At 42.3% G+C, this 11,942-nt stretch overlaps 1 protein-coding gene across 1 annotated transcript in view; it reads right to left on the reverse strand.

Moving 5' to 3' along the window:
- The window catches only part of TBC1D19 (TBC1 domain family member 19), a 112,342-nt gene extending 106,628 nt beyond the window's left edge, over positions 1-5,714 (reverse strand). The window contains exon 1 of the mRNA XM_024573666.4: positions 5,507-5,714. Coding sequence (XP_024429434.1) covers positions 5,507-5,605 — 99 coding nt within the window. The 5' untranslated portion in view covers positions 5,606-5,714. The remainder of the gene's footprint in view (positions 1-5,506) is intronic.
- Positions 5,715-11,942: the final 6,228 nt, after the last annotated feature.

The following is an 11,942-nucleotide window of genomic DNA, read 5'->3' on the forward strand; positions in this document are numbered from 1 at the left end:
GCACCCGCCCTGAGACAGACGCTCTGGGTTCTAGACTTAGGACGACACCCCATCGCTTATGTCACTGCTTCTCTCTCCAAAGCCTATCTTCTTTCAGGTTCCTTCCTTTCACAATTCTATTATTTATAACAACAATCTGAGCAATAAGACTTATTAAATACTTAATGGAATGGAAATAACATTTGAGGTTTTACCACAACATCCATTTTTAATACAAATAATGCACGATACGAAGTAATGATGTTGAGCCGGTGTCAGACACCAAATTTGGATTTAGGCTATTACTCTAATGTCTAGAGGATGAGTGAGCAAATGCAATTTGAAGATGCAGGGTGACTTCAAACAAAGTAACTCAGGAAACTTAGAAAGAACCCCTTTCTAGAAACACAAAATTCCATGTTATCACATTCATATCTTAAATAATTAAACTGCAATATATAAAAGGATGCATTAAAAGAGTCCACGTTTAATCATAATACTAAAAGAGAGTCACTGCTAGGGAAGAAGTCTAAAACTCATTTATACTGGCTTAGAAATGTTCTGTGTGATTTCACTTTTCTAATTCAGTTGGACCACAGTCCTCTGGCACCCTCTGAGTATACTCAAACAGATGACATGCAGGCAGTCCAGGAAATGCTGGGGCAGGAGAACACCCTCTAGATTAAAATTTTAAAGGCATGTAACAAATACAGCCTGTTGTTTAAAAGTACATTATCAAAGCTGATTGTAAAGTTGCCTTTTAAGAGTTAGACGATTTCTATTGAATGTCTGAGCTAATGGATATAAACTAAGGCAAAGTTATCACATTTTTTCAAGTCCAAGATTGCATTACTTTAAAAAAATCTATAGTAATATTTTTATGAACCTATAACATTATAGGTCTGTTATTTTATTTGTCTAAAGAACCAGTCAAATACGTGCCTCTGAGTGTCCCACATAATCACCCCCTTACCCTGCTTTATCTTTCTATTTCCTTACCCTACTTTTTATTACATCACGGCAGTAAACTGTGGGATGTTACAGGGACAGATACATAATCCTTTGAAATTCCAAAACCCAGAAAGTTTGAAAGCCAAAGTTTGGTGTAACTGAATTGGTGGCAAAATCTGTCCTGACTTGAACTCATTTGAAGGCAAAATCTGATCTGACCTGAATTGACATGAGACTATTTACAGTCCTTATTTATTACACTGAGTGTGAAAATTCATACATTTTGCTACATAAATGTTAATGTGTAAAATTACTGGGTGCGGCAAGATCACGGTAGGGACATTGCATATTCATGCACGGCAGAATATGCATAAATTACCTTTCTAAAGTTTGGGAAAAAATCTGAAATCAAAACATATCCGGCCCCAGGTTTTGGACGAGGGACTGTGGACCCGTATTTATCTGCAACACTATCGTCTCTTCACGAGGCACTACTTCATCCCAGTCACTGTTGTGTGCCCTGGGCCTGGGGTTGTGCCTGGCACATATTAAGTACTCTTAAAACTCAACAATAAGAAAACACCCAATTTAAAAAGGAGCAAAAGACCCGAACAGATATCTCACCAAAGAAGACATACAGACGGCAGATAAACATATGAAAAGATGCTTAGTATCATATGTCATTAAGAAACTACAAATTAAAACAACAGTGAGATATTACAACATACCTATTACAGTGGCTAACACCTAAAACACCAAGTGCTGGCGCGGATGTGGAGCAGCAGAAACTCTCATTGCTGGTGGGAACGCAAATTGACACGGCCACACTGGAAAACAAGTTGTCAGCTTCTACAAAAGGTGTCCACAGAAAAGATTGGGGGCAGAGCAGAGGACTGAAGAGGGCCTCTCCTGTGGCACAGGTGTTCAAGGGATAGGCTACCACTGCAGAAGAGCATAAAACCATGGCACCTTGCCCAAACTCTCCTCTCATGTGAGGAAGAGGCATGCACAAATTTAACTGAAAATGGATCACAGATCTAAATGTAGAAGCTAAAACTATAAAACTTCCAGAACAAAACAGTTAGGAAAAGATTCTTCGATAGGGCATAAAAAAGCACATAATAAAAGAAGAAATTGATAAAAAATGTGTTTCATCAAAATAAAAATGTTTTGCTATTTGAAAGACCCAGTTAAGAAAATGAAAATATAAGGCACAGACCGGGAGAAAATATCTGTAAGATGAGTATCTGATAGGGGACTTGTGTCTTTCATATAAAGAATCCTTACAATTCAACAATAAGAGAACAGCATAATTTTCTTTTTTTTTTTAATTTTATTGTTGTTCAATTACAGTTGTCTGTATTTTCTCCCCACCCCTCCACCAGAACAGCATAATTTTCTTAAATGGGCAAAGAACTTGAACAGACTACTTCACCAAAGAAAATATAAACATGGTAAGGTACTCAATATCATTAGTCAGTAGGGAAATGCAATTAAAATCACAATGGGATATCATTACTCTCCAACCAGAACACTATAACTAACAGATAAAAATTAATTAATAATAAAATGACATCAGAGACTTCAATTCAAGATGGCAGCACAGGTAAACATGGCTCACCTCCTTGCACAACCGCATCAACATTAGAACTAAACTGCAGAACAACCGTTGTTCAGAACTGCCAGAAACAGAGTGAATAGAAGTTCTACAACTACAGAAGTACAGGAGAAACCACATCGAGACTGGTAGGAGGGGCAGGGATACAAAACGGGCTGGTGCCACACCCCTGTATGGCAGATAAAAATTGGGAGGGTATCCTGGGAGTGAGGGGTCCCAGCCCCACAGCAGGCCCACTAGCCAGACTGCAGTGCCTTGAAGATAAGTCCCCATAACTTCTGGCTGTGAAAACCAGAGGGGACTGGGGCTGTGAAAGAAAAACTGCTAGAGTCCCAGACAGTTCCTGTTAAAGGGCCCAAGCACAGACTTACTTGGACTCACTCCCTCTGAGCTCCAGCATGGGAGCAGCAGATTAAAAGGCACCAGAGGCACACGGGGAAGAACTGAATTGTCTGGCATCAGGCAGACAAGAGCTGGGGGGCAGCTTTCTTCCAGAGAGAAGTGCTGGCAGACGCCATTTTTCCTTTCCTGGGCCCTCGCCCAACAGAGTGGCCAGGTGGGTGCCATATCTGAGACTTTATCAACTTTGCTTACACTGTTTGCCCCACCCTGGTGATTCCTTGAGGCCCCGCCCCACCAAACATTTGGGCCCACCCAACCTGTTTCGAGAGGCTTTTCCTACGAATGGCTTCTATTAGTTCATGCGTCAGATTTTCCTAAATTCCCTCAAACATGCAGCATGTGTCCTCAATGTGCCCTGTGCCTATGGGTAAGTGGCCCCAGGCCCGGCACTAGCAGCAGATGGCCTTGGTTCACAGCTTGGACTCACTTGGGCACCTCCAAACCCAGCACAAGTAACAGCCACTGCAGATCACTTTGTACCTTACTCCCGGTGGCCCCGGTCAGAACACAGGTAGTGGCTGACCTTGGCCTGTACCTTCTGGGAGACCCCAGCATCTGACACCCAGTGGACAGCTACAGACCATGTTGGAGCACTACCACCCAACCACCTCCACAAGTGACTTACTCATGGGACAGACTCAGTGGGCACCGGAGCCCTGCTGAAGTAAGTCCTGCTCTGTGGCCTGGGCCCCTGCACAGCTGATCCTCTACACTGGTCAGAGGTTGGTGGTCAGTGGTCACAGCCAGCCCTTGCAGCTGATCAGCCTGGGTAAATCTCTCCCATTGACCTGTCAACAGCAATCATGGCTCAACTACAAGACGAGAGAATCTTAAAAGCAGCAGAGAAAAGCAGTTAAGTTACCTACAAGGGAGTTCCAGTAAGACTGTCAGCTAGGCCAGAAGGGACTGGCAAGAAATATTCAAAGTGATGAAAAGCAAGGAGGTATAACCAAGATTACTCCACCCAGAAAATCTATCATTTAGAATCAAAGGACAAATAAAGAGCTTCCCAGACGAGAAAATGCTATGTAGGAGTTCAGCATCACCAAATCAATATATATATAAAATGTTAAAGGGTCTTCTTTAAGAAGAAGAATTTCAAAAATATGAACATGGCAATGAATACATATCTATCAATAATTGAATCTAAAAAACACAATTAACAAGCAATAAACAGAAACAAATATAGAGAATGTTCTGATGGTTGCCATATGGGAAGGGGGGTCAGAGGGATGGGTGAGAAAGGTGAAGGGATTACGAAGTACAAACTGGTAGTTACAGAACGGTCATGGTACAGCCTGGCACCATGCACAGTAAAGTACAGCATAGGGAATAGAGTAGCCAAGGAACATACCTGCATGGCCCAGGGACATGGACAACGATATGGGGAGTGCTTGAGGGAGTGGGGGTGGAGGGTGGCAAAGGGGGAAAAACTGGGACAAGGGTAAGAGCATAAACAATAAAATATAATTTAAGTTTAAAAAACATAAATATAAAGAAATTAAATAAACTGCCATCAAGTACTAGGAAGGATGCAAAGCAACTGAAACTTTCATAATTGCTGGTGGAAATGTGAAATGCTACAGACACTTTGGAAAAGTTTGTCAGATTCTTACAGAATTAGACATACACTTATTGTACAACTCAGCAATTCTAATCCTAGGTTTTTATCCCAGAGAGAGGAAAACAAATATTCAAACAAAAACCTATACCAGAATGTATATATCAGCCTTACTCATAATCTCTATAACTGGAGACAACCCATAACTTATAACCAAAAATGCCCAGCATCCAAGGAACGGATAAACAATTCACAGTCTACCCAAACAATGAAGTATTACTCAGCAATAAAAAGGAAATGAACTCATATGGGAACTAGACTTACTGGGGTCACCAGTTGGTAAGATACATTGAACAACAGAAATATCTAATCATTATGTTGTACACCTGATGCTAATATAACATTGTATGCCAACTGTCACTGACAAATACAAAAAGTTAAATTTACATACTGTGTAATTCCATTTACATGACATTCACACATACACACAAAAAGAAAATATCTCTTGATTAATCTCTGCATTAAAGAACCTAGCACATTAGAAAATACTCACGAAATGCAGGGTGGACGTATAGAGGGTGAATTATTGCAGGGCGGGTAGAATGCAATGTGATTGACGCTAAAGCAAAGAGGCATCTGGGAGTCCAAAGCCATGAACAGAAAAAGTGAGGGGAAAAGCGTGGTCCGAACTACTTCCACTGATTCCAGCAGCTTTAAAATGTAGACCCTGTAAAGGGCTATAATATGAATACACAGCCTTTCTCTGGCCTCAAGAATGGCATGATGCGCCCCACCCTTCTTCAAAAATCTATCACCCCGCGTGCGAGGCTGAGCAAGCGGACCTGGAAGAGAGGGTGTTCGGAGCAGAGCGGGGTGGGAGAGACCAGAGGCGGGCTCTGGCTCAGGTCAGCGGGATGCCAGAGGAGACCGGAGGCACTGCCGCAGACCCGCCCGTCCCCACCCGTCCCCACCCCTCCCCACGCGGCCTCACTTACCCAGGCCTGCCGTTCCAACTGAGAGTACAAATTGGAGCCCTTGAGTTTTTGGACTATCTGAGCAATAATGAGAGACAGATCCGACTCCTCCTGCAACATTTCCCCCGCCCTAGCCCGCCAAGCGGCGGGGACAGGCCGCCTGCACGGAGAGAACAGGCTACCGGGTCCCACTAAGGGCTAGGGACGCTTCTCCCGGACCCTATTACGCGGGGACGCCTCCAGAGGGCGTTACCAGGCAACTGCCAGGCCGTGTGTCCGTTCCTCTCTAGTCCCCCCCGCGCCTTATGGTCCCAGCACCTGCGTTCCGAGAGCCAAAAAGGACCTGAGAGAGAATAGATGTTCATCGCATTGTTCCTCGCTTAACCTGTGGTTGAAAGGCAAGAAGAGAAGCTCATTCCGACGATTCCAGAATGACCTTTGTTCTTTTTTCCAATTCAATTTAGCAAACCTTTCAGAACAAGTGGTCTGTGCTCAACATGGCAGGAATACAATGACGAGAAAGAAATAGTCCCTTATCTCAAGGAATTCTCCATCGCAAATGGATGATGAAGCCAGTACACAAAGAGCTGCGATCCTAGAGCGACCCCGTCAGTCTCCCACTTGTGTTATCTGGAAATCGTATTACTTTGAAGTCATTGCTGCATAAGAAACAGAAGATGTAGGTTCCCTTGTCCATCCCACAAGGGGGAACTTTGACTTGGAAACCTTACTCTATCTAGAGTGGGTGGGGCTTGGGAACACATTCTATTTCTGGCATTTGGAAATGGAATTGACTCAGCCTAACAGATGAGTAGAAAAAGGGATCAAATCTCAGCTGAGTAGTTAAAACAATATGAATTTTTAAAAAAGTAAAATAGAGGCAGAGAGAAGCTCTCCCCCAAATTCCCTCAGATTCAGAGGAGGGGCACTTCTGGGCCCATGTGTAAGACTCTGGACTCAACCCTGCCTTTCTCAGACCTGCTCTGCTTTGATCTGTCTACATGTAATGTGTCATACTTCACTGTGGGCGACAGGGTGGGGGAGTGCCTTTGAAAACCACTGACCAGTGGCCTCACATGGGTGGTGATAGACCATATCAACAGCACCCTGCCAGCCTACCATAAAAATGAGGCACACTTTAAGGCATGCTGGCACATGTTCTTGCTTTATTCACATAAGTGTGGCTTGCATAAACTCTACAGTCAACAATGGAAAGTATTTTCAGCTATTGGTTTAGAAGGAGGCACTTGTTTTTAGCAGACCGTGACTACGGAACAGATTGAACTGTGTGCTCTCAGAAATGTACTTAAATGAAAAGGATCATGTGTATTGGGTCATGAATGTCACAGGCTTCCCTGTCTCTGGGAACAAATGAGCTCATAGTGTTGAACAGTCAGCTGTTACTGAATGGTTGGCCCAGCAAACCCCATGCTGGAACAGGACCTGGGTCTCCTTTTCGAAGTGTCTTCCTGTTACTTCAGGGAGTCCTCAAGAAGTGGCGCTTATGTGGTTAAGAAAAAGTCTGCCTGTGATCTGCTCTGCCTGCTTCAGTGATGTCCAATACCCCAAAACCAACGTCTGGGGCGCTGCTTATTGGTGTTCCCAAAGTTGCAAAACCCCAGAGGTGCTTAAATCCCAAGGCTCACAAAAGCCCCTTGAAAAAAAGCCTCTTCCAATTCTGCTGGCCACTTTGCTCTACAAAAGTGTCTCTACCTTGTTTCTGAGTCCAGGCTCAGTACCAGACTGTGCCCTCCTCCACTTCCCATTTTTCCTGCCTCCAGCCCCAGGCAGTGGTGTGTGAATGGGGAGAAATGGGCCACCGGTTCCATGTAAAATATAAAACTCACTGAAGAAAATCCACACAACAATGATTTAGATCATAGAATATTCACTATCACCAACACGTCTGCAGCAATGTCCAGGGCTGGCTCAGTAACTCAACAACATTCTTCTTTCTTTTCCATTGTGCCATCTTTTTCACGTTGGCTCTCACCCTCCAGTTTACCGCTTCGGTCTTAAGATGACCGCAGACCCAAACACCACCTTCTCCTTCCACCGCCTGCACAGGCAGGCATGAAGGCGGCCCAATAAAAGAGTTCTCAATGGCTGTCTGTGTCTCTTTCCTGAGGAAAGACTGTTTTCCCAAGAAGACTTACCCATACATCTTCCTGCCCAAAGCCGTGTCACGTGACAATTACTAGCTGAAAGAGAGGCAAGCAAGAAATGATCTGGTATTTTATCCTCCAGCCTGGTCGAAAGGTAAAGGAGAAGAATAACTTGGGGGTTCTCCAGAGGAAAAGAACCAACAGGAGACACATGATAGATGATAGATGATATAGATGAGATAGATACAGAGATAGAGATAGATAAATATATAGGCAGAGGTGAATGTATAGATACAGATACAGTTATTGTAAGAAATTGGCCTACATGATGGTAGGGACTGGAAAATCTGAAATCTCTGGGGCAGGTCAGCAAGCTTGAAATTCAGGTCAGAGTTGGCGTTTCAGTCTTAGGTCCAAAATCCACAGGGCAGCAGGCTGAAAACTCGGGCAGGATTAGGTTACAGCCTTGAAGCAAAATTCTTTCTTCCCCAGGAAACCTTAATTTTTGCTTTTACAGTCTTCAGCTTACTGGGTGAGGCCCACACACACTATGGAGAGCCATCTGCTGTGCTTCAGAACAACTGATGGCTGGTGCTAACCAGCCCCACGAAGGATCTTCCCAGCAGCATCTAGATTAGCGTTTGACCAAACAACTGAACACTGTAGCCTAACCCGGTTAACGTCCAAAATTAACCATCACAAGAGCTACCTGTCTTCTTAACACAGTTCTTTAACAGCCTTGTCATAGTCACACCTCCCTCGACAGAATCCCATTCTATTTTGACCCCTCTGTCTCCCCAACATTCTGACTTTCTCTATAGTACTTCAATTCTGATTTTCTGTTTACAAGGGCTCTTTGGCCCCTCACACTGCTGCATTGTTCTTATGTTACTAGTTTGTCCCTGTTAAATTGCCCTCCACTCTTGGAACTAAACTGCTGAGCTGGGTCCAGAGCCCCTTCCAGGTGCCACTGGTCAGACATCTAGGCCCACTGGTCCATTGTACTGGGCCCCAAACAAGGTATGATATTCTCTCCATATTCCCCAAACAAAACGTTTAATTCATGGAATTAAACATGACAAATTACATGTCAAATAGCACTTTTGAAGGGAAAGGGAAGGTGGCAGAGTGAAACCACAGCCTCTGGGGGAGAGGAGGGGAGGGGTGGCTGTGATTCACCACTAGTACTTTAGGAGGACTGTGTGTGTGATGTTATTTAATATCAAAACATACTGGAAAGACTTTAAAAGAGTATCGTTGACATACTACATCAGAGTAACAAATGTTTACATCTCAGCTGACTTGTTTGCTGTAACAACTTAAGAGTACAAATAAAGAAAGGGCACAGGAAATGTAGATGATTGAAAAGCATATTTTAAGGTTTTCAAGATATGAGTAAAGGTGTAAAATTTTTAAATAAATTTCAAGAGTTACTTTTTGAGTTCCTGCAACATGGAAAGTCAGAATTCAGACAAACCTGGGAAGTCAAAAATTCCTTTTCTTTTCACAAGCGTGAAATGTGCTCTTTCTAGGAGTTAAATGAAGAGTTGTTTCAAGTCTCACAAGAAGAGGGAGGCAGATCTCCAAGCCCACACCCGAGGTTTCCGAGATTTGCCCCATGTATTCCCATGAGTCCAGAATGAGTGGTTTGTTGTTGCCATTGTGTATTTTCTTTCTTTCCCTTTCCTTTCTCTTTCTCTCTTTCTTTCATTCTTTCTTTTAGTCTAGAGATGCAGAGATTCAACGTGGAGGGGACAAAATATCTCATTTAACCCTTGTAACACCCTATGAGATAGGAGTTGTTTTTTCTAAATTTTACAGACTAGCAAACATTATATAACTTGTCAACAGTCACAGTACAGTTTGTAGTAACAGGGCTGGGATTTGAACCTGCCTCATTTAGCTCCCTGTTTCCTCTCTGGGACAAATGAGGGTGATTTTTTGCCTCAAAAGCATTCAGGTCCCAATTCAGCCTGACAAACCCAGCTAGAGATAAAAACAGTAACTCCAGAGTTTTCAGAAACCCTCGCTCTTCATCATGATGATTTAAATTTGAGAAATGCCATCGACCAAACAGGTTACAAAGTATAAAGTGGGAGAATTTCTGCACATCTCTATAAGAAGTTCCACTGGATATCTAGCATCTTCCTCTACATGATTAATTTCTAGGCATTAGGAGAATAATAAGAGTTTATTAAATCTTACAGATGCAATCTTGAAAATGGAAGAAACGTGATTAGTAAGAAAAAAGGAGTTTGGGGTCTGCAGCTAAGTAATACTATTTTGGCTTATTCTTCTTGAAAATGTATAATGTCTTCTCTAATAAATGGACGGACCTATGGGTTACGTTTGCTATTCTTCACTTCAAAGATAATGACAGAATTCAGGGAAGTATTAGTTTTCTATCTGAAAGCAATATTTCCTCTGAGCTATTCCTTAGTTTAAATAGGTTTTATTAGACTTTGAAGTATGTTGGCATTTACCCAAGAGTCTATTGTTTCACTCAAAAGATTTTTGTTAGCCCAGTGTTTTTCTTTAATAACTAAAGCCCCTGATCAGAGATACTGGGATATTGTTACATTTAAAAAGACTTGTTTGGAGGACTCTGATTTAACTTTAAGTAAGATCCATCTTTAGACTCTGCAAAGAGAGGAGGTCATCTACACAGAAGACTACAGTGATCATGAGCTCGGGGCTCGTGGCGTGGGCCCGCTGGGGCTTGGGGCTGGCCACTGGAATCTACCACTGACTAGCCGTGTGATTTTACCTTCTTTGCCTAATTTATTTCCACTTTTTAATCTTTCTTTTTTGTTTTCTTTAGAATTTTTACCTGTAAAATCATTTAAATTAAATCGCTTCATAATAACCAATTAACCATTTGATTTTGTTTTTTATTTTTTTTAATTATCTGGCTCTGAGAGTTTTATTCAGACTTGTGTTTTATTGGGTTGGCCAAAAAGTTCATGTGTTTCTTTCCAAAAAATAAAAGACACCTTTTTTATATTACTCAATAACCTTATTTATTTGGACATTTTGAGTATGTCAGCTATTTCCCACATGGTAGAACATTGATTGTTCTCAGTTAATGGCTCAATCTGATCCCTACCAACTTCAACTGGTCCACCCTCCTGGGGAGCATCGTCCAGTGAGAAATCTCCAGCGTGAAACCATGAACCACTTTTGACACGTTCAGTCAGTCACAGCCCCTTCTCCATACACTGCACAAATCTTCTTTTGTATTTTAATCGTATTTTTACCTTTCTTAAAATAATAAAGCATAATATGGTTTTTAAAAAGGTTGTATATTTTCTTCCATCTTCAATATTAAAATGGCTACACAAAAATTCACCAATTTTGATAAGTATTTTTAAATGCACACTGATCTGACAGCTGTCACAATACAATCTAGCAAAATTGTTTTGAATAAAGTTAAAGACAACTAAGTACTACTAGACCACCATACAGAAAAGAACAAATGAACTTTTTGGCTAGCCCAGTAGTTACTCCTAACTTTTTCCAATTTCTCAAGCCTGTCTTCAAGGATTTTCTCTTTTGCATGACAACTTGGAACTTAGTTTTTATTCTGAAGAAAACAGAGAGATCTAATTAAGGCCATATGTCTTAGGCGTCCAGATATTCATTTCACAAATATGCATTCAGCGTCTCCCATGGGCCAGGCTAAGGCCCAGACACTGGAGACCCAGCAATGAAGTGGATCACCGAGGAACCTGACCTTACCATGCTTACACCCCATGGAGGAAAGGCGTGGTAAAGACCAAACCAAATTCCTTTTTCAAAAAGGACACTTTTAAATAATTGAAACATTGTGATGAGTGGAGGCGTCTGATAGGTAGATTGGGAGGTCAGGAGAAGCATCTCTAACATTTGACAAGGCTGGCCCAGTTAACTTAGTCACTGACATCAATTTGTGCTCATTATCCAAATAACTCACACAAACTTAAAGGTAATCAATCATTGCTTGTGTGAACAAATGAAAATCAAAGGGAAGAAAGCCCAGCCTGCCAGAAGCAGTGAAGCTTCTGAAGGCTGGTGAACAGATGTGGCTGGGAGCACACCTTTCCCACTCAGTGTGTCTCCTGCTTTGGTGTGGTTCCCCCACCCCCCCTTCTCTGGGTACCAGGAATTTCTTTGCTGAACTCTCAGACAGATGAGTGTGAATCCTTGAAGCTGCAAATTATGTGTTAATGGTCTTTCCTGTTAGTAATCAGTAGAACTCAGGGTTTAGCCTTCCAGAGACCCCGCCATTATATTGAAATTTCTCAAATCATTGTCTTAATGAGCACTTACATCTAAAATACACCTCATTATGCCCACGGTAAGCTGGCTTCTGA

The sequence above is a fragment of the Desmodus rotundus genome, chromosome 4 (assembly GCF_022682495.2).
Source record: "Desmodus rotundus isolate HL8 chromosome 4, HLdesRot8A.1, whole genome shotgun sequence".
Taxonomy (NCBI): domain Eukaryota; kingdom Metazoa; phylum Chordata; class Mammalia; order Chiroptera; family Phyllostomidae; genus Desmodus; species Desmodus rotundus.